Consider the following 12,323-nt stretch of genomic DNA (forward strand, 5'->3'; position numbering starts at 1 on the left):
AATCTCCTTTTGAATTCATGATTTGTTGACAAGACCTCAGTGTTCTGCAAGACACAGCTCAAACCTAGTTTTGATATGAAAATATGAATTTGTGGTTGCATAAGAATGTAAGACTTTATATAGGAGGCTGAATGCTCCTTTTCATAAACTGCATTGCACCTCACAAAACCTTACAGGATCAGAATGCCATAGAGTACGATACTGACCATGGCTTTAGAGTATTTTCACTGTTCAAAGTAAAACCAGCAATGCTTCATTTTCTTACCAAATGGCTCTCCAGAAATGGATGACTTTATGTAAACTTCAGTTGCAAGCCAGCAAAAAAATAAATATTTCTTCAACATGGGACTAGTGATCACTAAGGTCAAAAGCCTTAATTGGACAGTTATTTCCAACAGATTACTTCTCTTTGGCCTTCTCAGTAAATTGGATGATCGGTAAATGTTGCAGAAAATACAGTCCTGCTATTATGTCATGTGCTTAAATGCCTCTCTAAAATAATCTCTAATTTGTATTTATGCACAATTTGTAACTTAAGAACTCTGCAGTATTTACTGAGACAGTCACATCCTCTTTTTGCCATCAGCTCAGGAAAAGCAACTGAAACTTATAGTCTAGTTCCCTGACCACAGAACAAGTATTTCCCTATGTTGATAATGTCAATTCATAGTTGCATATGGAAGTGTGAATCTAGCTTCATATGCTGGGTTAGCTGGGTATGTGGATACACAGAAGTCTGTCATAAGGGCTTCCCCTTTTTTTATGTCCCACACCTCAACATGTCTGAAAAGCATAATTGTTCTAATGTATGTAAGCCTCAAAAACACCTAGTGCTACTTAAAGAGATTCTGTTTGGAAGCAATTTAGTTTGCAGATCAAAGATAAATGTCACTTTTCCTGAAATTCAATTTATTTAATAAAAATGTAAGCAATATCTAAAAAATTGTTCCTGTCAGCCAGCTGCATATTATAGAATCATAGAATGATTTGGGTTGGAAGGGACCTTAAAGATCATCTAGTTCCAAACACTTTGTCATGGGAAGGGACACCTTTCACTAGGCCAGGTTGCTCAGAGCTTCATCCAACCTTGCCTTGAACACTTCCAGGGATGGGGCATAACTTCTCTGGGAAACCTGTTTCGGTGCCTCACCACTGTCATAGTAAAGCACTATTATTATGATCTTCATTGAACTGTTTACCCTTCAATTTAAATGTTTTACTAGTTTTTAAATAAAGGTGGTTTTGCCTTGTTTAGAAATGGAATAGTTTAGTGCAGTTATATTTTTGAGACTTGCATTTGTTACTGTCCTTTCCATGACAGTCAGATAGTGAGAAAATGGCCAGAGAGGAGTGGTGGAACAAATAGAGAACAGCAAATCTGAAGTTGTTGGATGAAGATACTCTGATCAGGGAGATCAGAAGAGACTGAAATGCAGTTTTCTGAAGAAGGATCTTCTCCTTTCACTTCCTGCATTGCACGATGTCCTTATCAAAGAAAGCACATTCACAATTTGCCCACTCGACCACATACCGTGTGTTATTTTTAACCTACCATACAAATGGCACCTTTTTTAATCCTGATAGTCAGTTTTTCAGATAATGGAAACTCTTACAGCTACTTACTAGTGTAGCAAATACATTTCCTGTTGGTCTACACAAAAAAAAAAAAAAAAAAAGAAAAAAAAAGTAAAAAAAAAGGTCTTTTTCCCATGATTTCAGTGTTGGTAAAATTTTAGAACATCAGTTTGACAAGGGAGAATAACAAACAAAAATAAGGGAAGGAAAGACAGTGATAGATAAGGGGCTGATCATGGGCCACACATTCTTATATATGTCTTGTTTCCCATTTTCTGTTTGGTGGTTTCTATTTTTATTAGTCTGTTGTTTACACTTTCTAAAATAGTGTTCCTAAATATACAGTCATTACTTCCTTCAAAGTGTACCAGGAAGCCTGACAGGAGGTTCATGAGAGGAGCAAAGAAGACAGGCAAAGTTGCCTTATTTTAACATTGCTTATTATTTAGTTCCTTCCTTAATTTCAGAAGACAGTGTGTTTCAGCAATTCATAAAAATCCAAATCTAACTGCTGTGCTGAAGTCTTCAACTTCTGAGATGCTTCTCATTTTGACAGCAGTTGGAAGTGCACAGCATGGATTGGATCCTTGGAGCTTATTTCTGGTTATGTTCTAGTTTGTTTTGTCAGAAGCATGCATCTTTACTCACAAAAGATTATTCAACAGTATTTTACTGAAGTATATACCTTAGTGGATTTATATGAGTACACTTTAAAAAACTATCTATCTGTGATTAATATTTATTTGAGATCCTGGCCATAGGGCAAAACAAGAATGTCTTCGATGGTGGTTTGGCATCAGCTCCATGACAAGTGTTCAGCTTTACCAGGAGACAAAGCAAGACCATTGACCTGCTAGCAACTCTTCCCAACACTTGTCTGTTTAAAGCAGTCTTACTTTTGGGCTACAGATCATCTCCATCTATTAAGTCCCACCTCACAAAGTGCATTTCCAAGAATCCCTGGTTAGATTCCTAAAGTGGTCATCACATGTGCCCCTAGAAACCCTGTGAAATCCTATTCTGACTACAGGGCAGCTCAGATAAGAGTCTGCTTCCTTACCAGTTGTTTTACCTTATAATTGAATGAATTATTTCTTCAGCATGATTACGTATATGACAAGGGATAACTTTGGGTGTCCAATTTTCACTGTCTGGAGATCCAAGGTCCAGACCTAGCAATGTAATTTATAACCTGTCCACAAATTCCATCTCAGTCGCAGAAGTTCAGACCTTCTACAAGTTTTTGACTCAATCAGAAATTTGAAGTATATTCCTAAACTCTGTATGTATTTTAGACTGGGAATGGGAGTACAATGAAACAAGGATGCAAGGAAGCAGGACCAGCACTACATTTCATCAGTGAAAATATCTATTGTAAAGTTTGCATGAAAACTGTTAGCAATTGAATTTAAATACTTATTTTTAACCATAGAGCCTTTGCTGGAATCCAGACCAAAAAAGTGACAACTGTAAACCTAATTTCTTACCTCTGATGGATGTCCAGCTCTTATAAATGTACAGAGTGGATCAAAAGCTCCTGTTCCACAAGCCAGAAGATGTGTTCTGTTGTACCGGTGAAGGACACGGACGTAATTTGCACATTCATCCTAGTTTGCATTAAAAAACAAACAAACAAACAAAAAAAACCCACAAAACCAACAAAACAAAAACAAAAAGATAGGAAAATATTTGTTTATAATATTTTTTAATATCTTAAGTCCTAATATGATGTTCTCATATTGAATCTTTTTATTCTGTTTCACTTCATGCCAGTAGCTCTCTGCCACCAGTTTCATAGATGGACATTTTTACAGGAAAAAAAGCAAGTTTAGAGCACTGATTTATCATAATTTAAATTAGATGCTTAACTAGTCAGGAGTTAAGTTAGAAAACACAGTTTTGTGCTGCTTTAATCTCAGAGATATTCTGCAAACCTAAATATTTGCTTTACTAGGTATTATTAGATACACTAGACATTAGAGTCAGATCAGTGAATAGTCAGAAAATGACTTCTCTCTCAAGTTAAATAAACTTTATCTCTAGCAAAATAACACTTTTTTCTTAGGTTTTTTTTTTTCATAAGACCACTGCACCAATAATTAATTGCATAATTAATTGTTAATTTTTTTATATTGAATAGCCTTATACTTTGCCTTTTTCCACTGTTTAAACTCTCCTTTGAAGAAGAAATATTCATTTCCTGCAGGGCAACTCATTAGTGTATTTGCAGCTCCATAAATATTACAATTAAAACGTGTTCAAACATCCTTTTGAGATGTGGAGTCATTCTTCTTTCTGTACTAAACTAGAAAGGGAGACAGTGAGATAAAAGTGTCCATTGATTTTTGGGACCCCTGGGACTTGATTTTACAGAGTATTTTATATTTTGCAATGGTTTCTAGGTTTGGAGCAAAATTCCTGTTAATTTCCATTCATTGCTCAACATTTCTGCAACTCAGACCCTGCGTTTTGAGACAGTCATGTAAAGTTTAAGATTATGATGGAATTAATCTTAGATAACTTTAGCTGCTCTGGAGTTCACAGATGTAATTTATGTTATTCTCCTTGTCTTCTTCAGTGAAAAATGCCAGACATCTCCAAAAGGCAATTATACAATTCTAAAATGAATGTGTAATACAGAGTGGAGGAATTTCCTTTTTGAAAATTTGCTGTTCTGCACTGATGACTACTCTAGTTTTCAGATTGCTATATTTGTATGAGAACAATCCCGGGTCTTATTAACCAGCTGCAAGAACTTGATGTCTGAGAGGATGAGTATGCAGTTGAGTTCCTGGGCAGAATTCAATGTCTGCAAATGCACATTGGGTTCAAAATTAAGAAACTATCATTCTTCTTTCCTCAAATCCTTATGTCATTCAATGCAAGCCTTCAAACTGCTGCAGCAAATAAATAAGGAAAAAAAAATCTAATTTGCTACATGGCTTTCCTTAACCACTCACCCTGAAGCTAAATCATGCTAATTGAAAGAAGTGTGTAACTAACACAGGCAAGTAACTTGTATAATTGAACATGTATATACAAAGGACAAATCAAACTAGCAATATCTTATTTTGAGACTTTCTTGATTCATAATTGATTTGGTCTTTTGTAAAAAAAGTCAATAAATAAAAATGTCAGACAAATTGAGAGAAGAATGGGTTGAAATCAGTACGATGTGAACCTCTATACGTGGATCAGTACTCAAAAACGGAGGTGCCCCCTTTATATGTTTGTTTCACAAATCTTTGCTTAGGGGTGGTAGAAAAATTGTATTCCATAGGAATTTTGTCATGCCATTTAGTTTTTAAATAGATCCTTTACTGAGCACTGATGCTGTTCCCCATTCTTCCTCTTCTGCAAGTATAACCTTCCTGACTTATTCCCTCTGTTCATTCTCAGTGGTGGTCTGTTCTTTCTTCCATGGTTTCCTTTTTTATCCCCATATGCCTGCAGCTCTTGATCATTGTGCCAAAATCAATTTAAGGATTTAGGATTTTTTTTTTAAATAGGCAAAACCTACACATATTTTCTCTCATATGCCTTTATAGAAATGCCTCAAAAATTCTGAAAAAAAAAAAGGATGAGGAAGATACGAAATATAGAAAAAAAAGTAACTCCAAATGCCTAAAGCTGGTCATTTATAAACAGATGACAAAAGATTCTGTTCTGGGAAGTGTCAGGCAACTGGGCATTGCTGCTGACCCTACAATAATATACTGTCCACACAACAAGGAAGAGATGCATCATCGAAGGGGACATTAAAATAGTTCTTTCTACCATATTAATTAATGAAATGGTAGGGTTCTCTTTAGGATGCTTCATAGAAATATTAATAGATCTGTGGAATTTTATTCATCTGAAACTTCTCTGTGTGGATGAGTTAGTCATCTCTACAGAATCTGATTTCTATTTCTGAATGACTTCCAATTCTGATAAAGTATTTGAAAGACTGGAAATCTCTTACACTGCAGGCTAACAGGTGTGATTCCTGGCACACTGGATGACAGGTGAAGGATTTTTTCCGTGGCTTCACACAAATCAAAAAAGCATGGCCAGATGTGAAGATTATGCATGTGTTGTTAAGACAAAGATTTTTTAACAGTCCTATTAAGTCTGTTACAAGCTCTGAAGCTGTGTTTATTACTACAATACTTGCAGTTTTACTGCTACAATCTCAACTGGTAACTTTTAAAGGCTGTAAAAGTTTGTAAAAGTGGTCTGTTCTGTTATTTAGAAAGAGGTAGCAGAGTATGCATGAAGTACTTCAATGCTGAGAAGCTTATTACATTATCAGTTCTGCTCAATGTTAGTTATGCTTTGAGTAACAGATCTTTTGCAAAGGCAAATAAAAAAATAGCAAGGAAATAAGCAAAATAAGCTTGAAATAGCACTGATAAGTAACATTTTTCTGACAGTTTATAGTGTGAAAAATAGCATTCAGAACTGGCAAAGTGTTGATTCAAAGACATTATGCTATTAAGATTGGTTTAGTATTACAAAGCATAAATGAAAGAAGAGAATTAGCAGGAAAGTTTTTGATTCTGATTTAGAATCCTTTCAGGTTGAACAATTTACCTTTCTCAAGACTGAGCATGCTGATGGAAAATTACTAAGGTTTCCATGATATGAATTAGACGTACTCATTCACATAGTCCATACATAATTAAGTTTCATGTGAGGATCAGAATATTGTTTGGCATTACAACATTTCCAGCTTTTAAAATTTTAACATATTTTTCTTAGTGACCCCACTTCTGGACTCATTTAAAAGTTCTATGGTTTTCTATAAAAGTAATAGTTACACCTATCTCGCACAGTGCAGAGAGATGTGGGAAACATATGCAGCTTTTTAAATGATCACATTCACTATAATGTAAATTTGAAGACTTATAATAAACTGGATTACAAAAGATTTTGAGTTTTAGAGAAACTCATGAGTCTGAGGGAAATGTCTTTGTATTTAAACAACAGTACCTATTTCTGCATTTACTTAACCAAGAGAATATTATCTCATCATGTAAAGGGGAAGAAAAGATGACAGAGCTTTATCTAATAACAGCCTGTGCTGAGAAGTGGTGTTAAATGAAGCTCAAACAATTATGGTTTCAGGTTAATTTAATATGGCTGTAAGGTTTGCATAACATAGAAAACCACCAGTTTCAGCCAAAGCCACATAAAATTATCAGGAGTATAAAAGTATCCAATAAAAATCCAATGAACATTTAAGAATCAGTTCTAGGTCAGGTAAGTGTAAAGAGTTGGGTTACTATTATTATTATTGTTTTTGTTGCTATTATTATTAATTATTATTGCTTTTATTATTCTTATTGTTATTATTATTATTACTACTACTACTACTACTACTACTATTTTCCAGTCTTGTTCACTGATTCCCTTAATGTGGACAGTTCTCATGCTTTTTTTTTGCAGCAGAAATCTTTACAGCTTCCTGATCTTACTGGGAATATGTTGTGGTTATCATCAAGGCTGCTGTTTACTATGTTTGTGGGAAAAGCTTGTATGTGCCATTCCATGTCCTACATTCCTGTTGCTGTAAAACCATCATCATTTTCAAATCCTTTGGTACAGTGTGAGCTCTCTCAGCTGTGGGATTTATTAGGTGTCGTACGTGCTGTGTGTTTATGAGGTGCAGATAATGAGCTTGGTGCTCTGTGAAATTAAAGAGAGCTCCCCTCCAGAAGAACTTTCATCCTGTGCTGCCAATGTTATCAGCTGCTGTATGTCAGTGAGCTTTCAGGCCTTTTCCCATGAACTAATTACAGTCAAGGCACTGTATCACAAGGACAGAACAGTTCTGAGGTTCATTCAAACAGAATATTTTTATTAATATACTATGAAAACTATAAGGCAAAATATAGAGTTTTTATAATTACTAATAATTTAATTACTTTTCTGAAAGCATTCTAGAGAATGTGAATTTTGAACATTAACTGGAATATGAAAATGGTGAAGGTAACCTATGCGTACGAAAAGAAAAGGAAATAGAAATGGAAAAGGAGAATTATTGAGGTACCTTCTTTGAGAGCATCAGAAAAAGAATTAGAAGAAAGTTTAGATGATCAAAAGTGTTCATTGTCTGTTTATAAGCTAGTTTGAAGAGCAATTAAACTAATACATTTAGTTTGTTCACAGTAGTTACATATTTTTAACCTGCAACACTTAGAATTATATCTGTGCTTTAATCTCTCTGAAGTTAGGGATGCCTGAGTCCTTGTTTTGCACCAGCCACTGGTATAATTAAAGTATATTTTATTTGTAATAAATGGTACTTACAGCATCTCTTCCCTTAATTATGCATTCTTCTGCCTGCAGAGGTGTACTGGGCCAATGGATCTGACAAGAAAAAAAAGGAAATCACTCAGTTGGCAATCTCATCATGTAAATCCCGCTCGTCACATTCTTCATGGGAAAGATTTACAGAACAGAAGTATAAAATCATAGAACATCCCAGGTTGGAAGTGACCTGAAAAGATCACCTGGTCCAGCCTTTAGTGAGAAAGGGAGCCTAGATGAGCTTATTGGACATTGTCCTACACATCTTTAAACCCTCCAGTGACAGAAACTCTCTCATGTTCCTGTGGCACATTATTTCAGTGATTCATTTGTCTCTCTTTAAAAAGGTTCTCTATTATCTGCTGGGGCAACTTGTACTCACTGCCCCTTGTCTTCTCCACATGGATCCTTGTGAAAAGAGACCCTCTGTCCTCTTTGAGATGCTGTTGAAATACTGAAGTACTGGAATACTGTGATGAGTTCCCCCAGAGCCTTGACTTCCCCATTAAGAAGAGACCTTCAGTCTTTCCATTGTTGAAACATAACTGTTTTGATTAGAGTGGCTCAGGAAACTTAATACCAGGTCAACAGAATTTAAAGGAAGTTAATGTACAGAACTTTAATATAAATTCAGTATAAATTCAGCTAAATTTTCAGTAATTTTCAACATCAGATATGAATTTTGAACCATGGATTTCTTACTTTCAATGACACTTAGGAAAGGAAATGTTTACAGTGAAGTTAATGACGGTCAGCAATTAACCTTATGGGAGTAGCATTAACTCTTCACAATTAACTAGAAGTGAAACCAAATTACACAAGTGAGATTTTTTTCAGCTACCTACTGTATAAAATCTATGTTTCATTCCAAAATGCATGATTTATTTGGATGAAAACAGTATTAAACAATGACTGAGCAGACTGGAATGGTTACTTAATTTCTTAGAACACTTAAAGAGAAAACAAAAACATGTGCACGTCAGTGATATCAGGCTTGGCTAAAACCAAGTAAATATCAAAAAACTGATGTCATTTTTAAGGCAACTTTGTCAATAATCCAATCACTTTTTTTTTCTGTCTGGAAAACATTTTAAAATCAAGTTCTTTTGCTAAACTTTTTTTTTCCTTTTTATTTATTCTTTTATTTTTTTTATTTGAATTATCCTTGGTTTCTTGAAATAATTTAATCTGAGAAAATCTGTGGATAAATTATAAAAAAGTCAATTGCAAGATGAGTGGGGATAAATCATAAATCCTAGATGCCTAAGGCTTGAAAACAAAAGATCAGCTATATGGTATTATTTCCAGCTCCAGCAGCCTATCTGTGCTTAGATCTCATACCACCTAAATCCTGCAAGGAATCTAAAGTTAATCAAAACATTTTTATTTCAGTCAGATGGTCTTATAGTCATCTATGCATGACCAGAAGTAACTCTCATCTAGTCACTGTATTGCTGTTCTGTAGTCTGGGGAGGTACCCAAACTCTGCTGGACTCCCATGAGGTCCCTCATCCAGTCACCCTGGCCTGACCATTCTCAGTTCATTCAAAAAAGAGGAAAAACTCAGGGTTCACAGCCATTTACTTTACCCACTGGTCAGGAGCTGAATAGACAATAGCTTGTCCTTAACTCAAAAACCTAGAAGTTAGAAGATCTCTAGGATCTCCTGACTTTAAAGTGTGAAAGTCACAGCTTTCACTTCCCAGACGTTCTAATTAGCAGGCTAAAATGGGGGCTTTTGCCCATATCAGGTGTAGGTGGCTGCTAGAAACAGAGAAACCACAGAGGCAATTAAACAGTTGACTCTGTAACTTGTTATTAAACACATTGTGTATAGGTGATTATTTTTGTATTTGGAGACTTAGTCCCAGTGCAATTGAAAATACTTTGTATGTATATGTTTCACTTAAGACACACCAAATTAAATGCATACACAGAATTAAGAGGAAAAAGCCAAAGTGGCAAGCAGTGCTCCTGATCTTTCTGGAATGTTGCAAAGCTGCTTCAGTACAAGCAACATGAGTTTGGTCCTTGGCAGAGAGTAAAAGAATAAATTATAGTTGTAGAATGCCTTGAGTTGGAAGGCACACCTTAAAGACAACTAGTGTAACTACCTGCTATAACCAGGGGTATCTTCCACTAGATCATGTTGCTCAAAGCCCCATTCAGCCTCACCTCAAACATTTTCAGGGATGGGGCATTCAAAACTTATGTAGGCAACCTGTTCCAGTGTCTCATCACTCTAATGGTTACTAATTTCTTCCTTATATTGAACCTAAATCTACACTCTTTCACTTTAAAACATTTGTCTCTTGTCCTATCATTATAGGACCTGACAAAAGTCTCTTTCTTATAAGCTCCCTTTACAAATTGAAAGGCCAGCATAAGGTCTCCCTAGAGCTTTCTCTACTTCAGGCTGAATAACCCAAATTCTCTCAGCCTGTCTTCATAGGAGAGATGTTCCAGATCTCCAACTATTTTTTTGGCCCTCCTCTGGACCTGCTCTAGTAGGTTCACATCTTTCTTGCACTGTGGAACACAGTACTCCAGGTAGGGTCTTAAAAAAGAAGAGCAGAAGGGCAGAATCAGAGGTTGTGAAGCAGTGTCATATCTACTTCTAAGGCAAGTGCATTTTAATTGCCTGAAGTACATGAGTCTTAATTATGACTTTAGTAATAGATAATTTTTCTCCTGCAGAAACTTTACTATCCAGAAATTATTTTTGAAGATTCACAACTCTTATGAGCCTGAACATAAATATTAAGATTTCAATCTCTTCAAGATTATTTCAGAATTGAGACTAAAAAAATCTCTGCATGTCAGATTTTGCTATCAGACCAAATTTCAAATTAGCATAGCATAGAATGAACTGCATGAAAATCCAGATATTAATCAGCTGCAATGGTAGCCTTTAACTTGCTATGTATCACTTTGTCTGATGTTTATGTTTTGGAGTTATGACAACTACCAACTTTAATTTTGAATTGATATTCTGCCAGGATTTCAGCTCTTGGCAAGTTATCAATAACTAATTTTGCGAATCTCCCTGAGTATTTAGACTGGAATAGCATCACTACTATACATTTCACTGGGCTGCAGGCTTGACATAACTATTGGCTTGGGCATAACTTTTAAAAATTTTTCATCCCTTCAGGTTGCTGTTAATTAAATTTTTAACTTGCTTGTTTAGTGAGGTTTTCTCATTTTGCACCATGGTGTTATCATCCTTAAAACCTGAATGATATAATTTAGCACTCTATTTAAAATACAGGAAAAGTTACTTTTAAATATATTCCTCATGGGAAAAAAATGGAGTTATAAGGCAGTACAGCTATGGGGGAAATTTTAATTGGAGCTGGAACACTAATTAGTGTCTCCAAACAGCTTCTCTATTCAGCCACCAGCCTTAAAAAACAGGATGACATCTCCAATGAAAACTTAAAGAATTATATGAGCTTTATAGCACTTCAGGCCAAAATAGACTATTGTGTGATCTAGTCTGAACTCTAGTACATAACAGAGCAATTAAGTAATTCAACCATCCTGTCCCTGATTTAAGTCAATAAATAGTGCTTAATTAACAGATAACTTGTGTTTTGCCAAAGCATGAATTCTGTAAAAATATCTGGTGATGACTGGATATTATATGTATTTATCAACAAATACATACGCACCTTTCCTCTTGGGAGATAATTCCAAGGGATAATCAAACTCACCATTAATTGTGGGCTTCTTATTTCAGTTTGCATTTATGCACATTGCTACGTGGTATTCAAATAAGATATGAGCAAGCCCTTCACTTGCAGACTTGTGTTCAGCCAGCTCTGGAGTGGAAATAGATCCTCACAAGAGGGAGGATCTGTGGTGAGGGCCCTATAGTTTATTATATAAGTCCTAATTTGGAGCTGTATCATAGTAGATGAGAAACAGCACATTGAAATCTGCCTCCATAAGCCCATTAACCAAAGTAAAAAGGTTTCTTTTCAGAGCCATATTTTCATGAGGCCCTTGAAGTAGAATCTAGGAAGAAAGACTAACTGTACGGAATCTGTAGGCAAATAGGAAGAGAAGTTTATTTTTACTCCAAAAAAGAGATGAAAAGTAGGAACAAAGGTCCCCCTACCCTAGGAGCTGTTAGACCAATGGTGATGAGCTACTGGCACTAGTTCAATTTTGCTGTTCAACAAAGATCTCTTTGGCACCAATTACAATGAAATTAAATGCTTTTAAAAACAAATTTGGCAGCAGACACCGGAGAAAGTTCTCTATCAGTCTGCTAGATCACTACAAGCCTTAAAGACGTGGATCAAATCCCAAATATGTGTAAGGCCTCATTCCAAAGGTGGTGCCAAAGGGAATGAGTTCTTAGAGAAAGCAAAGGTTACATGAAGCGTGCCTACAAAGCTTTGGCTTTACGTAAGTGCTTATACGACTATAAAAAACGATATCCATAT

At 35.5% G+C, this 12,323-nt stretch overlaps 1 protein-coding gene across 1 annotated transcript in view; it reads right to left on the reverse strand.

Annotated features, from left to right (window-relative positions):
* The window catches only part of SEMA3E (semaphorin 3E), a 136,979-nt gene that overhangs the window by 51,290 nt on the left and 73,366 nt on the right, over nt 1–12,323 (reverse strand). Inside the window, exons 3-4 of the mRNA XM_071550105.1 lie at nt 7,870–7,929; nt 3,063–3,182 (exon numbers count right to left, since the gene is read on the reverse strand). Of these exons, the coding sequence (XP_071406206.1) occupies nt 3,063–3,182; nt 7,870–7,929 (180 nt within the window). The remainder of the gene's footprint in view (nt 1–3,062; nt 3,183–7,869; nt 7,930–12,323) is intronic.

Source organism: Pithys albifrons, chromosome 3 (assembly GCF_047495875.1).
Source record: "Pithys albifrons albifrons isolate INPA30051 chromosome 3, PitAlb_v1, whole genome shotgun sequence".
Classification (NCBI taxonomy): domain Eukaryota; kingdom Metazoa; phylum Chordata; class Aves; order Passeriformes; family Thamnophilidae; genus Pithys; species Pithys albifrons.